The sequence below is a fragment of the Stegodyphus dumicola genome, chromosome X1 (assembly GCF_044657685.1).
Source record: "Stegodyphus dumicola isolate Sdum_Otavi_A_Nest chromosome X1, ASM4465768v1".
Classification (NCBI taxonomy): Eukaryota; Metazoa; Arthropoda; class Arachnida; order Araneae; family Eresidae; genus Stegodyphus; species Stegodyphus dumicola.
Window position 1 is genome coordinate 14,631,994 of NC_140780.1, and position 21,696 is coordinate 14,653,689.

At 34.8% G+C, this 21,696-nt stretch overlaps 1 protein-coding gene across 2 annotated transcripts in view; it reads right to left on the reverse strand.

Moving 5' to 3' along the window:
- Nucleotides 1-21,696, reverse strand: part of LOC118197295 (uncharacterized) — a 307,554-nt gene that overhangs the window by 78,140 nt on the left and 207,718 nt on the right. For both annotated transcript variants that reach the window (XM_085806934.1, XM_085806935.1), the window contains exons 15-19: nucleotides 18,833-18,886; nucleotides 14,358-14,411; nucleotides 5,320-5,373; nucleotides 3,961-4,014; nucleotides 3,718-3,771 (exon numbers count right to left, since the gene is read on the reverse strand). In XM_085806934.1, coding sequence (XP_085663060.1) covers nucleotides 3,718-3,771; nucleotides 3,961-4,014; nucleotides 5,320-5,373; nucleotides 14,358-14,411; nucleotides 18,833-18,886 — 270 coding nt within the window. The remainder of the gene's footprint in view (nucleotides 1-3,717; nucleotides 3,772-3,960; nucleotides 4,015-5,319; nucleotides 5,374-14,357; nucleotides 14,412-18,832; nucleotides 18,887-21,696) is intronic.

A 21,696-nucleotide genomic window follows, 5' to 3' on the forward strand; every position in this document is an offset into this window, starting at 1 on the left:
TTTTAACTCATGAAGAGTGCTGGTAGATTAAAAAAAAAGCTTCCTGAAAATGTACAAGGCATTGCTAAAATCTCAATCGTTCAGAGGCTTGGATAAAAACCGTTCTCAAGTACTGGCTGTTACAAAGAGGTGAGAGAGAAAAAACTTTCACCGATACAAATAAACCATGTTTCGTGTGAAAAAGATTGGAAAATTAGAGTTAAGAGCACGGAAATCTTCACATTTTTAGACAGGAACTGTAGAATGATTCAAAGTGCACGAAGAACGTGCTGGCATGCAATTAAGAAACGTTGAAAACTATAATTTATCCGCATAGGAGATATCTCAAAATAGGAATTTCCACCCTTCTACCTTTAATTCCTGCACGAAGGTTTTCATTCTGTGTGCTACAATTCCTTTCAGCGGTGACTTGTAGTAACTAATAATTATTTTATATGAAAACATCATTTACCAATTCTTTTTCACAATGCTTTTTATCTTCTTTCCATTTCTTTAGTTCTATTGATTCTTCGAAAATCCATGTGCATTAATTTCAGCAACATAGTTTTTACTTTAAAACATATGTCAAACTCCTGCAGATCTAGTAACTCATAAACATTAAGTGCAAACTCGTAGCAAAAATATTTTAGATGTAATTTTTATTTAAAGACTACTTTTAGATAGTCAGATGTTATTTCTAGTTCTGGTTCCCATTTGAGTTAATTAAAAATTAGTCAAAGTACACCTTAGCAAATAAATATAGAAACCTATATTTTCATGTTTTCAGTCAACATTTTGTCTGAGCTGCGTATTTCTATCACATGCACGTGTGAAGGTTATCAACATGCAAAGTATTCATGACATTCCAAATAACATATCACGCAGTTGCGTTTTAACGCCGTGCAAATACATGTGCAGTACATACATTTGCGCTGTTTCGAGCAGGAAAACTTTCTGACGATATAGTCGTGAAAAGCCTAAGTTACTAAAATAATAATCTTTCGCCCTGTATAGTTCCGATTATTACGTTCAAAGAAACTGATGCTTTGAGAAGTTTGTATTTCATAGTTCTGAGAAAGGGAAGCCAGCTGTGGAAACAGGGGGAAGGAAAGAAGCTTTACATAAAGTATAAAAATTAGCTGCAATTTCTTGCATGTTTTAAATAATCAGTTTAATAAAGAGAGTAAAAAGTTAATTTTTATCATTACAAAAGTAAATTCTTTGTTACGAATAAATATTAAACAGAGATAAAGGAAAAGATAATTTAGAAAAATTAAGTAGTTTTCAAAACTATTTTCACTTTCTCCGAAGTTCCCTTATACCTTTTTCCTGCTTTTGCAATGCATCACTTTATCGAGACCTCCTGTAAAGATGTGCTATAAGACTATGGTTTAAAAATTAAGTAGTTTTCAAAACTATTCCCATTTCCTGCGAAGTTCCCTTATACCTTTTTCCTGCTTTTCCAATGCATCATTTTATCGAGATCTCGTGCAAAGATATGCTATAAGACTTTAGGTAGGAATAATACCTCTGGAGTTCCGGGATTAAGTTTCACTCAATCAAGTAGTATAAATAGTGAATTTTAATTTGCAGTTCTTATATTATAAAATTTATAACATTTACATTTTAGTTAAACTATCATTCATGGTTCTAATGACGTTACTCAAGTCTTTAAAATACTGGAGCATTTGTTTTCTAAAATATGAAGGACTGTAAGTAGCATGTACATGCAGGACTGTGAGGTACATTCAAGCTATAAGTCTCACAGTTTTGTTCCCGGGAATAAAAGCATGCAAAAATATGAGAATTCTATTAAAATATAATGAAGTTTTAAAGAACTCTCGCCATTTTATCGAACAACTGAAAAACATTTTAAGCGAGTGCATTTTCAAGCAGGGATATTTTATGCGAGAGGTTTCTTTACATTTCTTATATATATTATGTAGGTAGCATAGCAACGCAAATACGTTACAAAAAGAGCCAGCATAGGATAAATCCGATTACAGAACCGTTTGGTTTACGGAAACGACATGACCTTTTTTTTTTTTTTTTTTTTTTTTTTTTTTTTTTTGTGGCCGAATTTTTTTCATCATTTAAGATGACAATGTTTATATTAGAAGAATAACACGTTAGTACCCAATTTCTCTCCTTCTGTGAATGAGCCTATAGAAATCTGTCGTGAATAGAGTGAGACACGCAGCGATGTTATCATGGACGTGAAAATAAATGCTCTTTATAAGTGCAACAAAAAGGCGAAGGTTGAGGAAAAGCAAATCAAATACCAGGCGGTCGGACAACAGGATTGCGTGATTGTAGAAAATGATCGAGATTGCCTATAGGCGCGAGAGTGACGGTTTCAATATATGAAGATGCTTTTGAAAATAAACTTCTCTTAACAAACTAATAAATACTGTACGGAAAGACTGCAGCTGCGCTTTTCAGTCAAGACACTGCGAACGTTTTGAGTTGAGAAATTTTTCAGTGATAACATATTGGAGTGTTTGCGCATACTCTGTACTCACTTTGCGGCATTTGTGTTTAAGTTTTAGTAACGAAATGTTATTTAACTTACATCTTTCATATTATCCTCATTTCGCCACCAGATTTGCTCATTCCAAAATTTACTTCGATTTGAGTGGCAAGCAGTTTCACTCTACAGTTAGAAGAATTACGCATGTGAGAGCTTTGGTCTGCCTTCATAGTTTGTATGTTTTGTTCATGTATATAGTTTTGTTCTCTATTAAAGACTCCATCGCAGCCTTGAACTAAATATTATACAGCAAAGATAGATTCGATCTTGGTACGTTGAACCTTTGAATCCCTGTCGCGGTCTTAGCTTAGGCAAAGCTTGTAACCTCTGATAGAAGTAGATTAAATTGTTTGAATTTATAGCAGTTTGACGGAAGCTTGTATTCAGACCAGACCCAGATGACTTATAATCTCGTATTGTATATTTTTAGTCTAACCCCCACGAGCGATGAGGTGGAATAAATTTAAAGTTATCATAATTCTGGATCTGTTTATTTTAGAGTTAGAAATTATTGTGGTGAGAGTTCATCCTGTAGAATCCATTCAAAACCTTCATTTGATTAAGCTAGCTAAGTTTTGTTGAACACCAAGACAGAACCTTACTTCGTGCCTAGCAATTTTTTGATTTTGTATTTACAAATGTTTCTTTTAGGCCAGAGACTTTTCAGTGGACAAAACAGACTTTTAAAGAAGTATTTGCTAGAGTCGTAATATCATGGCATCCTCATTGGAAAAAAGAATTTTTCTACAGGGAGACTAAGTTAAGAAGTGCAAATGATTTCAGCTTTATTTAAGAACAATATGATTTTTAAAAATACTTTGGAGACCTTAGAACTTGAATGCACTTCGTAGAGCATAACAACAAAGTAGATAGTTGTGCTAGAGCTGAGCAAAAATGCTTTCGTGGAAGATTTTAAAAAGAAATTGACTGATTGACGTTCTGCAGGACTCGACACGTATAGAAAATGGTTAAGCGGGCAGGTTGTCTAAACCTACTAGTAAATACCCTTAAATATGTATTTCATTAATCAACGCTAAGAAAGCCATGTTAAAAAATACAGGGTAACTATTAAACTTTAAAATTTGAGCATTTAGTGTTGCAAAATATATGTTCTCTACCTTAATTTTCAGATGTAAAAAGAGAACTGTGTAGATAAGCCATTTATTATTCTGTATTTATGGTTAGCAATATTATAGGATTTCGCTTACCTTTGGTCCTGGTGGTCCTTCATACCCAGTGTCTCCACGAGATCCTTTTTCGCCCTGAAATAAACGCGCAGTTAATTTATATAATTAATAACTATGTTATTAATGTTATGTTGCTTAATTTTCATATGTTTAAAATAATAATAACAATGATTATAAAAATTATAAAGTCAGCAAAAACATGCTCTTATTAGCAAAGACGAAAGCAAGAAAAGATTTAGAAAATAACATGTTAATATTAATTACTGGTTCTCCTTTCGGACCTGGTTCTCCTTGTTCACCTGGAAGTCCTTGAACTGCCTATATGAAAATTCATTAAATGTAATTAGTTATTTACGAGATAATTAGATTACTTAATGGGCAGACTTCAATGTATAGCCACAATGTTTCACAGAAATTTCCTCATAGGAAAAAATCTACAATAAAGATAAAAAATTACCCTAAAACTTTTTTAAAACTACTTTTAGTATATGGTAAGATTGATAAATGCTAATTATCCCAATTTAAATTAAAAAAATAATGGCAATGAAATTTCAGTCTAGAATTAATTATAGAAATATATTATGATAATTGATCTAGGCATATCATATAAAAAAGATGAAAACAATCCCAAAATTATATATGCCAACTAACAAACATTGATTTTATTATCATCTAAAGGCTATCATTATTTCATACAGAATCCAAAGTCTGATGTATGTGATCCTCTTTTCTTCTAATTTTTAGAAAAATGTTCAAAAAAGTGTTATTTTATTCTTAGCCTGTAAAATAAATCTTTCTTAAATAATTAAAATTAAATTTAAAAAAAGTTGATTAGATAATTAACTAGTGAACTCTAAAGTAGCTGCCTAGGTTTCTCTAAGTGTTTCTAGGCAATTAACTAGTGAACTATACAATTAACTAGTGAACTGTAAAGTGGCTGCTTAGGTTTCTCTAAGTGTTTCTAAATGGTATTGGAATTTTCTTAGATGAAAGAAGTTATATTGCACATCATTCCTTGCTGATTTAAATAAAAATATGTAATTTAAAATAATATATTAATGTGGCCTGCTGTTGCAAGTTGCAATTTTTAAATAAAGGTTAAACAGCCAGTAATCGCAGATATAAAACAAAAATATATTTCTTCTACCCCCGTCAAAAATGCTGAGCCCTTCCGGTCCAGAAAAGTGTACTTGCGATGAAATCTTAAATTTGAAGTTGCATCCAAGAAGTGAATTTCACTTTTTTTATCACATTTGAAAGAAACTTATATTTCTTCCCAGTAACTTGTGAATTTATTTCATAAAGCTATATTTTATAAAATAGTAATAAAGCGCAGTAAAATTATTTATGTTTATTAGTCAAAGTTATGAAATTTAAATGAATTCATTGAAAAGTAAAATATCATCAATATTATGAAATATTACTGAGTTGAAAATGAGAAGTCTGAAGTATTTCAAAATAATTCAAATCCTAACAAAAGACAGGTAACAAAATTTTAAAGTAAAATACAGTTAATTTTATTCTTTAGTAAAATCTAAATAGTAAAATTAAATACCATTAGTTTGGATTAGTAAGATTCAAAATTTAACTTAAGAATGTAAGTAGAGAGTTCTTCAAAATTACCGACACAGCTGTATCCAAGGAAGCCCCCGGTATCCCATCTTTTCCTGGTGGGCCCTGTAAAACATTGAAAGTAACATATCTAAGTAAACACAAGAAAATAAAGGCATCAGCATCTGTTTTTCTTTTCGTGACACCTAATTTGAAGAGGCATAAGTGGCTTTTAAAGTAGCACTTTGCAGGTCAAAGACCCAGCCTAACTCCGTCAAGAGAGACACCATGTAATGCTGAGGAAGTAATAGGAATATATTTGAATTCCTGCGTCATCTAAAGGTATTTAATTGTAAGAAAATCTTATCGTTGCGGTAATGAGGTACTTAGATAAGTAAGAAAGACAAATTACGCGTTGCACATTTAAGGATTTACTAAAATACACATTCTTTCTAATCCGAAATGCTGTACACTTGAAATATCTCATTCACTCTAAGTTACGACTGATGCATGCTACGGCAACTTAAATATGCCGAGCATTTTGATTGATTCCCTTTTTCACCTACAGTAGGAAATGACAATGTATAAATCTGAATCTGTTGATAAAGCAGGCTTTATATAATGTTTTAATGAAATAGTTGATTCTTCAAAACAATTAAGTGTTTTCTGCATGTATACTTCTTAATCAGCATCCGTCAAACTTATTAGATTGATAATTCTTTTAGGAACTGTCAGTTATTGATTATTAAGCCTGTTGAATTCGACAAACTAGTCCACAATGTGCCAAAAAGAACATGTATTAAATAGTAAATATCAATTACATTATGCCCGAAACTGATTAAAGCTTTTGATGTATGAGATACTGAACTGCATTATAGTTATTAACGAGATTTGAGAAAGTATAATTTTTTTTCATTTTTATGAATTAATGTATTGCTTATGTGTCTAATATTTGCACATATATTATTTTATAAATGAAAGTCGCTCCTCTCAAAAATGTTCCTCCTAATTTATTGCACATCTAAGTGTCTCAATATTATTATTTCTTGCAAAGAATGTATAAATTTATATAAACATTTTAGAAAATAAACCAAAGGCGTAACCATTAACATATTATTGACACTTGCGTCTTAATAATACATTTTCACATACTAGGAATTGCAGCTAAACAAGAAAATTTAATCACCTACTTTTTACAGAACACTTGATTCGTCCAAGTTTTTTAACAAGTCGGAAACTTAAAATATTCCAAGATACCTTAAATTTGTTGAACTATTAACAAATATATCGACTCCCAATGCCTTCTCATAAGCCTCAATAGAAGATAATGACATGTATGATTTTGTTTATTATAATAACCCGGTTAAGTAAGAATAAATTTAAGTTTAATGCTTTGAATTCAGTGTGCTTTCCAATGCGCATATTTATGATAATTACACTTACAGCCATTATATACAACATGTGGAAATCAGGAGTAGTATATATTTGAAAAGAAATTGCGCTCGAGCCCGGAACATATTGTAAGGATCTTAAGTTTTATTAACGTTTATTTTATTTTAAATCTTTACTATCACTTCTTATTTTATACTTCCGGCCAGAATTATAAGCGTGAAGGAGTTTATGCAAAGTTGTCTGGCGAACGCCAAGTATTTAAGTGTGGCCTTTTTGCCAAGCAGAAGAGAGGAAGCCGTGAGTTCGAAGCAGGCCGCTTACCTTAGAAGTTACGCAGTTGCTACTTTGCCTTCCAGGCCAGAGGTTTTAATCCTCCTGATAAATTAAACGTATTGTAGTGTTCACAGTCTCTGTGCTACATACGCTTCCTGTTATTATAAGGCCAATCTTATTCTAAAGTTAAATTAGAGTTTAGTTTTATTTTGATATCTTTTAAGTTAGACCCCGAGTGGAGGGTCATTGTATTCCGAAGTACGGAAGTCACTGTATATAAAGAAAAAATAAAGGGTTTTGTATACCCTTCGTCTGTATCCTGTCTACTTACTACAATTAGTGAACATAGCTTTAGTAAGCTCTCTGTTCTAGTCAGGTCATTGTATGTTTCCGAAGAAGGTTAGAAGAAACATTGAACCTGATAGTGGCGCCCGACGAAGAATAACCATGGCCGAGTTTCAAGAAGAACCTGTGCTGCCTGCAGAAACGGCTCAGAATCCAGAAATGCCAGCTGCCGCCCTGGAAGGATTTGGGTACATTGTCCAGACCATGCGCGCTTCGATGAAACCAGAAGCAACGTTTAATGGAAACTCACAGGTAACCAGTTTTTTCGAAAAATTGGATGACCACTTCATGCTCTACCCCGTGCACGAGTTTCAAAAAGTTACCTTAGCTACCAGCGCTTTGAGGGGCCAAGCGCTTAACTGGTTCAAATGTATCGGCAGAAGTCTCTTGGGTCAAGCAGGAAGTCCCACCTATACCAACGAAAATTTCAAGACTGCCCTACTAAAAGCCTTCACTGTTGTAAGGGATCGTGCGAAATTAGAAACAGAACTTTTCAGTATATATCAACAAAGAATGGAAAACCTCTCGAGTTTTATTTTAAGAAAAATTCACGTTTTCAAGCTCTTGTATGGAAACCGTCCGGATCCTGAAATAATTCAAGTGATTTTGCCGAGGTTACTACCCCAAGTGCAAGACTTTATTGAATTACGAAATCCGACTACACTGGAAAAGTTATTTGAGCTAGCAATCCAGTTTGAAAGTAGAAGAACGGCGGACGTCGAAAGAAGACGCCAATATCAACAGCGAAACCAATTTGGTACGCCAAGACTACAGCAAACTCAAGCACATGGCTACGGAGAAAAAGCGAATCAGTGGGCAAGGAAACCCGAGCCTTCAAAAACAGCCGGCGAACGTCGACAGTTCAATAGCAACCCAGGAAAAAAGTCTCAATGCCAGTGGAGAAAGAAGGAAAGCACCGAAAGGAAAAATAATTTAAACTAAAACGGATTTCTGCTGACGAGAGGGTGCGGAAATCCGAAGGCCACGAAAACCCCTCTTCCTACAAGTTAAATACAGTAATGGTGAAAAATTTAACTCTTCCGAAGATTGAAGTCTTGGTAAATAATATCCCGGCCACCGCACTCCTGGATACCGGCGCGCAGTGTTCCTGTGTGGCAGAAGTCTTTTTTAGAAAGTATTTTCGCAAATACCGCATATATAATGCGGATAATACAACAGTATTAGCGGCGCAAGGAGAACAATGTAAGTGCGTAGGTAAAGTACCTTTGTACATCCGTATCAAGGACGAACAAGTAAAGGTGATGTTTTTTATAGTAAAGAATTTGCAAGCACACTTAATACTAGGAATAGACTTTCTTTCAGACGCACAAGCTACACTGGATTTTAATGAAGCGTCTCTTAAGCTGACGATGAAACCAGTGCGTGTAGAAAAGGTTGAACCGCCAAGTTTAAATCTTGACCACCTGCCTAATGACGAGCAAGATAGAATCCGACAAGTGGTAAGTGAATTTGCTTCCTTATTTAGTGATATTCCAGGATTTACCCAGGTTACTAACCATAGTATTGACACCGGAGATGCATTGCCGGTTCGTCAAAAACCATACCGGTATGATAAGAATAAGGAAAAAATTATAGAATGGCATATTACCGATATGCTACGTAAAAAGATCGTAACGCCTATCTCAAGTAGTTATGCTAGTCCGGTGGTTTTATGTAAGAAAAATAATGATTATCCTTTGGAGCATCCAAAAAGGTGGAGATTCGCTATTGATTACCGTAAATTAAATTCCATAACGAAATATCCGGTATATCCGTTACCGATTATAGAAGAAATTTTAAGGAACATAAAATCAACCAAATTTATGACGACTTTAGACTTAACGAATGGTTATTTTCAAATAGGGATCAGGCCTGAGGACGTGCCTAAGACTGCTTTTATAACCAAGTCTGGCACTTATGCATTTTTGCGAATGCCGTTTGGCCTTTCAGGCGCCCCAGCAACATTTCAGCGATGCATGGACATTGTGTTAAGACCTGTTCTCGGAAAGTCCACATTTATCTATTTAGACGATATCATTATTACTAGTGATAATCTAGACCAACATGTACAGGATTTAAGACAGGTGTTTTCTTTATTAAATGAGGCCGGTCTAAAAGTTAATGTCGAAAAATGCAAATTTGCAGCCCCTGAATTAAAATATTTAGGTTACAAAATATCGCAAAAAGGGATCGAGACAGATGAATCAAAAATAATCGCTGTACAAAAGTATCCGACTCCAAACACGGCAAAGAAGCTCTCTTCTTTTCTAGGACTTTGTTCATATTATAGGTCCTTTATAAAAGATTTTGCGGCTATCGCTGAGCCATTGTTAAAATTAAAAAGGAAAAAGGCAAGATTCTCGTGGACGGCCGAAGCCAATAGTGCTTTCGAAAAATTAAAACAAGCATTAACGCAAGCCCCTGTGTTGAAATTTCCTGAAAAGGATGAAAATTTAGAAATTTCAGCGGATGCTTCGGATTATGCGGTAGGAGCGGTACTTTCGCAAAATCAGCAGCCAGTGGCATTTTTTAGCCGAACTTTAAATCAAACACAAAGAAACTATTCCGCGACCGAGAGAGAGGCACTTGCAGTTCTGTTAGCAGTGCAAAAGTTCCGAGTCTATTTTGGAAAGGCGCCGATAACAGTATATTCTGATCATGCGGCGGTAACTAGATTGTACTCTGGGAAAAATTTATCCCCAAGGTTAATAAGATGGGCATTCAAGCTGCAAGAATATAATCTGGTAATCAAGCATACCCCCGGAAAGGAAAATATCGTAGCAGATGCCCTATCACGAATTAAATTAGACGAACAGGGTAATACCGTAAAAGTTGCAATGCTGACAGCGTGTACAATAAATTCCCGAGAAACTGTAATAACCGAACTGGGTAAGGATCCTGAGTTTGGAAGTATTTATAAGTATCTGAAGGATCCTGAAAATTTTAGCCACCAAGATATTGTGGCGATAAGAAATAGGGCGGCCCATTACGAACTAATAGATGGTCTATTATTCTACACAAAAACTACGAATTCCAACAACGAATTTCGACCTGTTATCCCAGCTAGTCTTAGATTAAATATCCTGCAAGAGCTCCATGACAGCCCTTTAGCTTCTCATGCTGGTATTCGAAAAACTATCCAACGCGTACGCGAGGCAGTCTACTTTCCTGAACTGCAAAAGTTAACAAGGGCGTATGTCCAGTCCTGCCCAACATGTCAAGCCGTTAATTATATTAATTTCCGCCCGGCCGGGTTTCTAAATAGTATTAAATCCGAATTTCCAAATGAAATAATCGGCATCGATTTATTGGGCCCTTTCCCAAAAAGTCAGTTAAACAAAAGTCGCTATCTCCTTGTTATAGTTGATCATTTTAGTAAATGGACCGAAATTGTTCCCTTAAAACGAGCCTCCGCGAAATTAGTTACCGATTCTACTTTAAATAAATATATTTTAAAATACGGGGCGCCCCTAAAAGTTATATCGGATAATGGTCCTCAATTTGTAAGTAATATATTTGAAGACATGTGCCAAAAACTGGGCATACGTCATTTAAAAATGGTCCCGTATCGGCCGCAATCAAATATAGCGGAACGGGTCAACAGAAATATAGTGAAAATTATCCGTAGTTATGTTAAAAATTTTCATAAAAGCTGGGATAACTATGTCAATGAATTTGCTTTCGCCCTTAGGACCGCAAAACATGATACAACGGGCAAAACTCCTGCTGAGTTATTTCTAGGCAGAAAGGTTATAACACCGTTAGATAAACTATTTTATGTGCAACAAAGAGCCCCAGAATTTAAAATGGGTGACATAGAAAAACTAATAAAAGAAGCAAAAAAGAATACGGAAGTAGCACAAAGAAAACAAAAATTGTGTTATGACTTGAAACGACGGGGAGTAACTTATAAAGTAGGGGATGAAGTACTAAAAATTAAGCATTCACTTTCTTCAGCACCAGAAGATAAAACTGCCAAATTTTTTCCACGCTTTGAAGGACCATATGTTATAGAAAAAATAACTCACGCTGTTGTAGTGTTAAAGGCAAGAAATGGTGAAACCTGTTCCGCAAACATTGATCAAATCAAGCCCTACTTCGATCGTAATAAAATGCAAATCTTTTCAGATCTTTTGCAGGATCCGGTACGGCAGACACCGCAGGTACAAGTTCCAGAGGTGGGAAAACGACAGGTACAAGGGCAAGCCAATGAGAGACAGAAGCAAGTGAAAAGAAAATTGCCCCGCGGAAATACTGAAGGTAAAAAGAAAAAGAAGCCGTTCCACCGTCCAAAAAACAGAGTTCACGAACACCCCCAGAATGAAGAAGGGAGAAGGACGACGTATGTGGAAAAGACCGGGAGAAAGGACGGCAACTATAACCCGGCTGTGAAACGGAAGATTGACTCATCCGACAGAACTCTCCGCAGCAAAAGTCGCCGAACTGTGGAAGGGCCATCAGCGGCGGAGGAAAAAGTACAAGAAAAATTTGAACGGCCAACAACGAGGTCCAAGCAGGATCACGACAGAAGTTTCCCGGTTCCACCAAGACCAGCTGCCTTCAAACGGCCAAGACCACAAGCAGAGCACAAAAGGAAGATGTTCAAGGGTGGCCGTAGTGGTGAAAAACGGAAGCTTCCAGAGGAAAGCACTGAAGGGCGAGCCCGTACAAGAAGGAGGATCAACCAAGCTACGGTCTGCAGCACCTTTAAAGACTGGGCCCAGAAAAGGATGTCTGAATATTACAAAGATAAGTAAAATTTTATGTTACTTTACAAACTTAAGTTAATCTTTCATTCTTACTGCAAGTGGCAGATTTCAAGAAGTTTTACCTCATGCGAGGTCTACCTTTATCGCCAAAAGGGCGAGAAATGAGTTGTGACCGATTTTCTTATTATGTTTTTCAATTACTCGCGCGTAAAATTAAAGTTGATGTATAATAGCGTTGTATAAAGACTTAAATATTGTAAAAAGTTATTGTATAAATTTTATTTAAAACATTCTAACAAGAAAGAAGTTTTAGTCTGAAAGACTTTTTGAAATGTAGTATTATTTCAATGTAGAAAGAATTGGCACTTGCTTTGAAAAGAATAGAAGTTAACAATGTACTACTAATGTATGTTTTCAAATGTGTAAAATTAACGGCATCTTGATATGTTCTTGTATACATGTGAACTGTTATTTTGAATGTTTAGAAATACCGTGATATGGTAAAAGTGAAAGTAATGTTAAAAATTTGTTATTCGTGTGACTGTAAAGATTAAATCATGGTGAATATGTGTTAAAGGTTGAATGATGTAGTTAGGCTCTCTGACGCTACACTTTAGAGTTAGCCACTTTCAGAATAGTACCTCAGGGTCTAGAGTTGAAATTAGGGTGTGTTAAGAGGTCTCGTATGTTGAATTTTAACACGTTAGTGTTTTGATTGTAGGAGGAAGTGTGGAACACATAGACAGAAACACATTCGTGTTTGGTGTTTTTACAACACATGTCAGAGAGCACGGGGAGAGATAATTAAAATAGTCATGAATGAAATAAGAATGTTAAGAAAAGTATATTCTATATGTTATTTGCAATGTCATTCTGTAACATTTCATTAAACTAATTTTCCTTCCAGATCTCTGGAAGGAACCAGAATTGAATAAAGCTCCTGTTTAGATGCAGTACAGATGAAAAAGAAAAAGATTGTTGTATATTCCGGGAGCTGCTATTGTAACAAATTTCTTTCTTTTAAAATTTTCTAGTTTCTAGCTAAGTTATGATTGTAAAAGGTTGGCCTCGCGTTAGTTTCTAGAGCTAAAAGTTTTCAACAAGGTCGTTTTAGACCTCAGTTTCAAACTAATTAACTCTGGCGGGAAGTATGTAAGGATCTTAAGTTTTACTAACGTTTATTTTATTTTAAATCTTTACTATCACTTCTTATTTTCTACTTCCGGCCAGAATTATAAGCGTGAAGGAGTTTATGCAAAGTTGTCTGGCGAACGCCAAGTATTTAAGTGTGGCCTTTTTGCCAAGCAGAAGAGAGGAAGCCGTGAGTTCGAAGCAAGCCGCTTACCTTAGAAGTTACGCAGTTGCTACTTTGCCTTCCAGGCCAGAGGTTTTAATCCTCCTGATAAATTAAACGTATTGTAGTGTTCACAGTCTCTGTGCTACATACGCTTCCTGTTATTATAAGGCCAATCTTATTCTAAAGTTAAATTAGAGTTTAGTTTTATTTTGATATCTTTTAAGTTAGACCCCGAGTGGAGGGTCATTGTATTCCGAAGTACGGAAGTCACTGTATATAAAGAAAAAATAAAGGGTTTTGTATACCCTTCGTCTGTATCCTGTCTACTTACTACAATTAGTGAACATAGCTTTAGTAAGCTCTCTGTTCTAGTCAGGTCATTGTATGTTTCCGAAGAAGGTTAGAAGAAACATTGAACCTGATAATATAACCTTGGGATTGCTGGACCAAAAGGTGCGCACAAGCCTATAATAGATACGTGATACATTGATGAACCAATAGATTAATCATCGAACCGCAATAGCACTTAAGAGAAATATCTCTTCCATGCAACCATACTATATTTTACTTTCTCTAAAAGATTAACTAAATTACATGAAGAATAAAACATTTATTACCCAAGAAGTTTTGCATTAGAGAAATTTGTTCAAGTGGAGGCTAATGTAAATTCTGTAGGCGTGCTTAGGTATTAAGGCGTGCTTAGGTTGTATTTAAGGCGTGCTTAGGCAAGCTATATTATTCAGCACGTGATATTTATCAGACCATTTTGTGTTTACAATATTTTCAACTTATCGGTCAGGTTTATCATGATGTAACCACATCCTAAATCAACGAACTCCTCTCTTCCCGTTTTCTTTTATGCCACTACGTTTAACGCTATTAGTACCGTGTTTATTCGCTTAATAGTCGCGCCCCGTTTTGAAGCAGAAAAAATCATCAAAAGTGTACAATATCGTATACTAAATTTTCCCGTATAATAGTCGTACATAGACTTCCACAAGGAAAAATTGGCAAAATAAGTGCGACTATTACGCGAGTAAACACGGCAATATGTACTACTACCACTTATAATCTAAAAAAAGAACTTAACTTACTGGCGGTCCTGCTGGTCCTGGTTTTCCAACTATACCAGGCTCACCCCTAAGACCCTAAAAGTAGAAATAAAGATTAAAATAGTCAAAGGAAAATTATTGAGCATTTCACATACATATGTCAATACTTGCGAGTTAACTTACAGTGGTTAACACTTAACTAACTTCCAAGGACTTAATAAAAATGGTTAACACTAATAAGCTGATAAATAAGGAAGTAAATATAACATTCTAATCATACTGTTACGAAATGCCCAGCTGAGATAGGATAGTTTCCCCGCAAAAGGGGATTAGGGTTGCCAGATTTGGCGCGAAATCGCTTATTTGGCGACATTTAGTGACAGAATTGGCGATATGCCATAGACAGAGCGGGAGCATTCTAGAATGAATTCTTACCGGTATTCCTAAGATTGTTCTCAAAGGCAGGTCAAAAGCTATAAATATCCTGCCGGTATGCGGAGTAGGAGAATATCGAGAGTATGCTAAGTTTGTTAGTAGTGTCTTGAGTTGAGAGATTAGCTCGAGAGCGCTCGACCGAGTCGGAAGCTGTACTTTAGTGCTTTGCCGTGAACCTTTAGTACTTCACTGTTACAGCCTGATAGCCAGAAGGCTGTGTTGGTGATTGTTGCAGCGTGTTTATCGTAGTTTTTTGACGGCTGTAAACATGTCTTTGGAAATCTTTTGTGTAATACTGACGAATAACTGTGTTTTGATTCTTCATCAAGTGTCATCAATCGCTCCGAATCCACGAACCCGTAGAACGCAACAACATTTTCACACCAATGTGAAGCATACCATGCACATGATGAAAATATCGCCTCTGCCAATTAACTAAAAATATGATGGCGGGAAAAATTAAAGGAGCAGCTATGAAAAAGCGCTTTATATTAAACCCATTAACCGAACTCCATCCAAATATAGTAGGCTCGTAGTTCAAAATTAGCGTTATCACGTGGTCCAGTTCCCATTAGCCTTCGTTCCCCAACATATATATACTTTTTGTGCTTGTTCTTTCGAAACGTCTGGAAAGGAATGCCAAGAAAGGTGCTTTAAATTAATTAAAAGAACAGTATAAGTAATCACACAAAATGTTTCCGCGTGTAGATGCAACATTCGTTGAAAGGGCATGTGACGAACTGGCGTGCAGCTGAAGAACATAAGCTAGACAGTACTGACGCTGGTCTGTGAAGACATAAATGTACACGCAAGAGTCCTAGTTAATATTTAGAAACGATTTTAAAGACATTGGTGATGTATGAGCAGCAACTCAAGGTCAAAAAATGGGCCACAATAGACTTCTAGGACCATTGTTGGCAACGATTGAAACAGACGTCAGCCCAGACTGCAAGTCAGATTGAAAGGCACTTACAGTGACTCGACTATTTAGATGTACCATGAGTGACAGGGTGCATAAAAGAGAGCTGAATGCAAGGATATCCACGAATTTTGTCCCACTAACTCGGGTTTCAAAATTAGCCCGGTTGCAGTGGTGTATCATGATTCGAGTATTACGCACTGCATCGGAGTTCAGATTGCTGATGAGCATCGGTTTTGTTTGGAGAGTGATTTCAGACGTGTTACAATCTGGAGGGTGTAAAACACGCGCAATAACATCTGCGAAACTCATCGTACAAAGGTGTGGAATCATGGTATGGCGAGAAACATTTTGAATAGACTCAGTGGCCTACATATTTATACCAGCACAAATATGAATGCTGAAATATACAGAGATGAGATTCTTGACCTTTATTCCAAGTGTTTAGTGGGGGAGATCATAAATAACTTCATCCTAAGGGACAATAACGCTCTTCCTTATTGCTTTGTACTGGTATTATCTTCAGAGCGAAGGAATAAAAGCATACGGAAGGGGCCTTCATATTCTCCGGATTTAAATCAGACAGATGCACTAAAACACCGACTAGCATCTCTGCAGGTCCCAACTACCACTCTTCAAGAGCTTCAGGGCTTATTGACCTGAAAAGTATTCAACCGTTACTACCGAAGGAGCTGCTGGACAATGCAATACAGAGCGTGGAAGATCACTGCAATCGCTTTTCTGTCAGGGGAGACCGTCTATGTATCTCTAAAAAATTGCAACAACATCTTTTCTCTACCCCACATTTATATTATATTTCCAATGTTCCTATTTAATTCTTTTTGAAGATATAGGCATCCTGCATTTGAAGATATGTCAGACATAACAAAATAAACATTTTGAGCAAGTTCCATTATTTTTGCTACAAAATCATTCAAATTGTATGAGTTTTTATAGTTTTCACTTTAATTTTACCCGCCAATATGTATGTGTCCACTCGAAAACCGATTTCTTTAGTAGCCATTCTTTAATGACCCCTATGCTATCAAACAAGTTTTGTAGTTCTTTTGTTTCCATATGGAATAAAGAATAAAGACATTGATTTTTGTGAGCAAAAGGTGGATTTATTTGAAACAACAAAAGAACAGGATTTTCTTAAAGTGGTTCTAATCTTAGTCACCTTCCTAAAAAATGAAACTTTTCCTTTATTTTAACTTAAAATTGCTTCTGTCAGTTGTTAAACACACTATTATTACACACTATATTTAGAACTGCCTTGGAAAACGCTGCCTCGAGAACGTTGCCTATCGCAAATATTGATTTTGGAAATGAAAAGAAAGCAACACGTGATACTTATTCATCTTTCATGTTTACAGAATCTAAAGCTGAATTTTTTGGAGCATTTAGACATTATAAACATCAGAAATATTATTTTTTCATTTCTGTAATACGACTGCGAAAGATCATTTGAATTCTGGGTTTAAACTCCGTAAAAATAATTAGTCATTTGTAGAAAATAGTATAAATTGCTCTGTATAATGCATTTGACTGCATAGCAAACAAGCATAAATGGTACTTCAGGCCATACTCTTTAATATAATGCTGTTAAAAGTGCACACTTTCAGTTCTTTCAGTTACGAAGATATTTCCAGTCGCTTAAAGTAGTAGTTCATGATAGACTATTATTAGACAGAACTATTAGCACAAAAAATCGAAGTTTAAGCTTTCTGTAAGACCAATCACAAACGAAATGCTTTGTTACTGAAACAGAAAATGCTGAAAAAGTTTATGTTATACATGGATAGATCGGTATTTTTATTTACACTGGCGTAAAGAAAAATATTTCCTGATGAGTACCACTATTTTACGTTTCATAAAATAGAAATTTCAATTGAATTTGGATATCACATAAATATTACAGTTATGGAGTTCTTCATTATAAAATTCTTTCATCAAATGATAATTGTGTCGCGTTTGGTGTTTGACGGCTGTATAAAATGTTTCCGTTTGCATTTTCAATTTTATTCTGGCAGGATTTTTAAAATGATAAAATGTACATCTACTACAGATTAAAGAAATATTCAAATAGGAAAAATGAGGCCTACCATCAATTTTCTTTTCCCTAAACAGAAATGCAAACGATTCAAAAGATAAAGGCCACAGTGTAGACTTCTAATACACATAACATAGATATAAAACAAATTTTATATTTCTCTCCTTTAGAAACCATTTAATTTTAAAACCGATCGGTTCACTGTATTATTTTATTTCAAAATTAGTTCCTTATTTTATCTCAGATATATTCCAAAATAAAATTATTAATTAATTAAGTATTTTGAGAAATTTTTAGAATTTACTCAGTTAATTTGAGAACTTTCAATCAAACTGAAGGGTAAATCTCTATTATTTAGCATTCTTTTTTAATTTGGTCATTATAAAATAATCTTTTATTATGTATGCCAATAGTATACAACCCATTCTTCCGGGTCTAATCATGATCCAGAATAATCCGGGTCTGACTTTAAGACCAGAATGAATTGTATTATTGAACTGTATGCAACTAATTACGTCGTAAATTTCTATTCAATATACGTATGCTTTTATAATAAATGTTTGTAGGGTGCAATTGGTATACTTCATGATTACTGTCTCCCTATTATCCTTCTATGCCGCAAACATACTTATTTATATAACTTCATTTGTCCTTCCTCTTATCTATTATTATGGAATTTTTTCATAAAAGCAATTAAAGAGCAATCAACTAGCCTTTCTAAAGAACTGTGCCCTCGTAATGACCATCGCATTCTGTTAAATGCTTACTTTAAATCAACTTAAATCAACAATCGAAACGTAGTCAACCTATACCAAATTTCTCTTAATGACACTCTGTCATGAAAGCCGTTTGTCGGAACGTAAGGTTGCTTTAAATGGCCAGGCGTTAGAAACTATCATTATTCCTCCAAAGAATAGTTATTTTGTCCTACGACATCCCATTTTGGAGAGGAAAATATATAAAAAAAAATAGTAGTAATACGTAAGGCAGCCAGGTAGTGCTAGATTATTCTAATACTGTGAGGTCTTAATTATATTCTCGTAAGATATATAATGACATAGAACAAGCTACTGCCTTAACTGCACTTGGAAAAATTAACCGGTTACCTACTGGAAGACCTCGACGACCAGGCAGTCCTCTGTCTCCACGAACTCCAGGTTCACCCTATACGAAACATTTTCTTCTTAATTAATATACACACTGAATTACAAACATATTTTCTTAATACATACATGTATAGAATTTCATGATCATCGAGAATAGCAAAAGTACAATAAAATAAATAATAATCGGTTACTGAGCTCTATTAACCGTACTCTATTTAACATCGAATTAGGTGAAGTCTAGCTAAAGAATTGGGTTCAGATGGGTTTGGATGTGTGATGCTGGCTAAAGTTTGAAACACGAAAATGATGAAAACAGAAATTAAATAATCACAGAATTTAAAAGATAATGAAATATGACACTAATATTTATCAAAATCCTAAAAGTCGAAAATAAACAGCTTATTATACACTGTATACACGCTCTTTTGGTCCCTATACTTACATTTAGGAAATTTTTGTAATCATTATAAAAAATGCAAGCCAAAACGTTTGAATCCCATATGAAAGAAACTAAAAGACATGATTAACTTCAAAAGTTCAAAAGTTGCGACATTTGACGACATTTTGAATTTGCATTGAAGGGTCTAAATAAGTAAATTTGAATAATTCGAGGTTGAATTTTTTCTCTTAAAATGCCACTGAATGACTTTTTTATTGTGTGTGTTTCACTTGTGCCTTTATTTATAATTTTCGAAAATTTGGTTTGCCGAAAGAAATTTCACGCAAGTAATTTATACGGTTTCAAAGTCTAAATATAAGCTGTTAATATTTGCGTGAAATGTTATTATTTTGAAGTAATAATCTGGTTAATCGTAAAAAACTTATGGTATTACAAATATTTTTTTATACTTAATTAATACAAATAATATTATGTCTTGGCTATGTGCCAGTATTAAAACTTGCCAGGGAACTCTTTTGGGAACTTAAATAACATATTTTAAATCTCTGTTGCATAATAAAATTCAGAAAGTAGCTTTAAAGCGTAAGCAATGAAACCATCTCAGTATAAACAAATAAAATATCATTGATCTCACTTTCGAAGTGCAAATCTCCTAATCATAGAATTCCTTTAATTCAAGGACCCACCAGTGGCCGAGCGGTAACGTCGCTGAGCACTGGTAGTTCCGTCCGAGGTTCGAATCTCGCGAACGGGATGGCTGCATGGGCGTTTTTGTGGTTTTCCCCACGTGTAACGTGTATACGAGCCAGTTTCCCTTAGAAAGTCCTCCACGAAGGCATCCCTCCCTTAAGGCAGATAGCCCTCGAGTGCTTTGCCGTAATGTAATAAAACCAAAACCAAACCTTTAATTCAAAACTCCTTTTGTAATTAATATTAAAATTCGTGACACTGAAAAACAAAATTAAAGTATAATATTAGGTTTAAATGATAGATCTATAAATTTTCCCATGAATTCATCGCAGATGTTTTTTCCACGATAACACTTATATATACAATTTCGGCAAGCATTTCACCTAACCGTACTAGTTTTGCCTTTCAAAGAGCCTTCTTATTATATAGATCTCGTAAAAGCAGAAATGACCTATCTTTCAAACATTGCATTACATATATTTTAAAAATAGGTTCTTTTGGGCCTGAAGGAAGCAAATATATTTTATGAAAACAAAGCAACGTAATTCTCACTATAATTTGCGTGTAAGATTTCTTCTTATACTTGAAATTCAAATCTCTATGCAATTTGCGAATGCTGGGGCGAATGCTTCTTATACCTCACGTACTTCCTTAAATTCTACGATCACAGTTGAAGCATTCTGAATATTTTGCATCTCGCCGTCATCTAATTATTTTGCATTAGGCATCTTTGGTACATTGTCACCATCGCTTTAACCAAGACACTGCTATTCTTTCTTGTGGCATGTACTGTTAGAACTGATGAGCATAATTATCATCTGACAGGACAGACCATTGACGCCAGGAACACCTTGAAGACCCTGCTCACCCTAAAATTATATTCAGGCTATTGTAAAGTACAGATAGTCAAGAGGAAAATGAGTTAGCTGTTGAGTGGAAGAGTTGATATTTACTCAGATTACATAGTTTATCAAAAGCTATTTTTGTGTGATTATTCTTTTCAAGGTCCCCTTTCCCGTTCTTTTAAATAGAATATACAAGCTGTCTGCATTCAGAAGAGTGAATGAGTTTTTTCTTTCTTCATTTTTCTTTCTTTCATTTTCTTTTTCCTAAAATGTAACTAATGACTTTAATGCTGCATCGTGAAAGCTCGATGATTGCGCATTCTTATATTAGAATAATTTTTTTCAGCGCCAAGCAGCTGAATCAATTAATTTTAGCGAGTCATGTGATAAATCTCTACCCTTATCGTTATTAGTTTAGTGCAAGTTGCATATATGAAAATCCATTCAATTATAACTGCAAGCTAACAAGGAGAATTAATGATTTCAATGTACGAATAAAAGGTAAAACAAATACTAGGCAATACGGATCTGAAAAATGGTTTGCTAATTAACAACGGCAATTGCTTACGAAATGTTTTTCTTCCCCCAGCTTATCATAAGCATCTTTAATAAAACCTGTTGAGAGTTTATTTTTCATGGCAATATTGCACTTTTATGCAAAACTAACAAAATTTGCATGTTAAGTCAAAATTTTGAAAAACTAATGGACAGATTTTAATGAAATTTTATATGGATATATAGAGAAAGAGACGTACCTTTCAAAATTTATTTTAATGTATGTATGATTATAGTAAAATTCATATTACAAGGACGTCCAAAATTCATATAGTGATATCGAACTGAAAATAATTCTAATATGGAGTATGGTCCTCTCTCCTAGCCAGACAGGTCGCGCAGCGTTGACGGCATAGTTGACAGTTGAGGAGTCCCTAT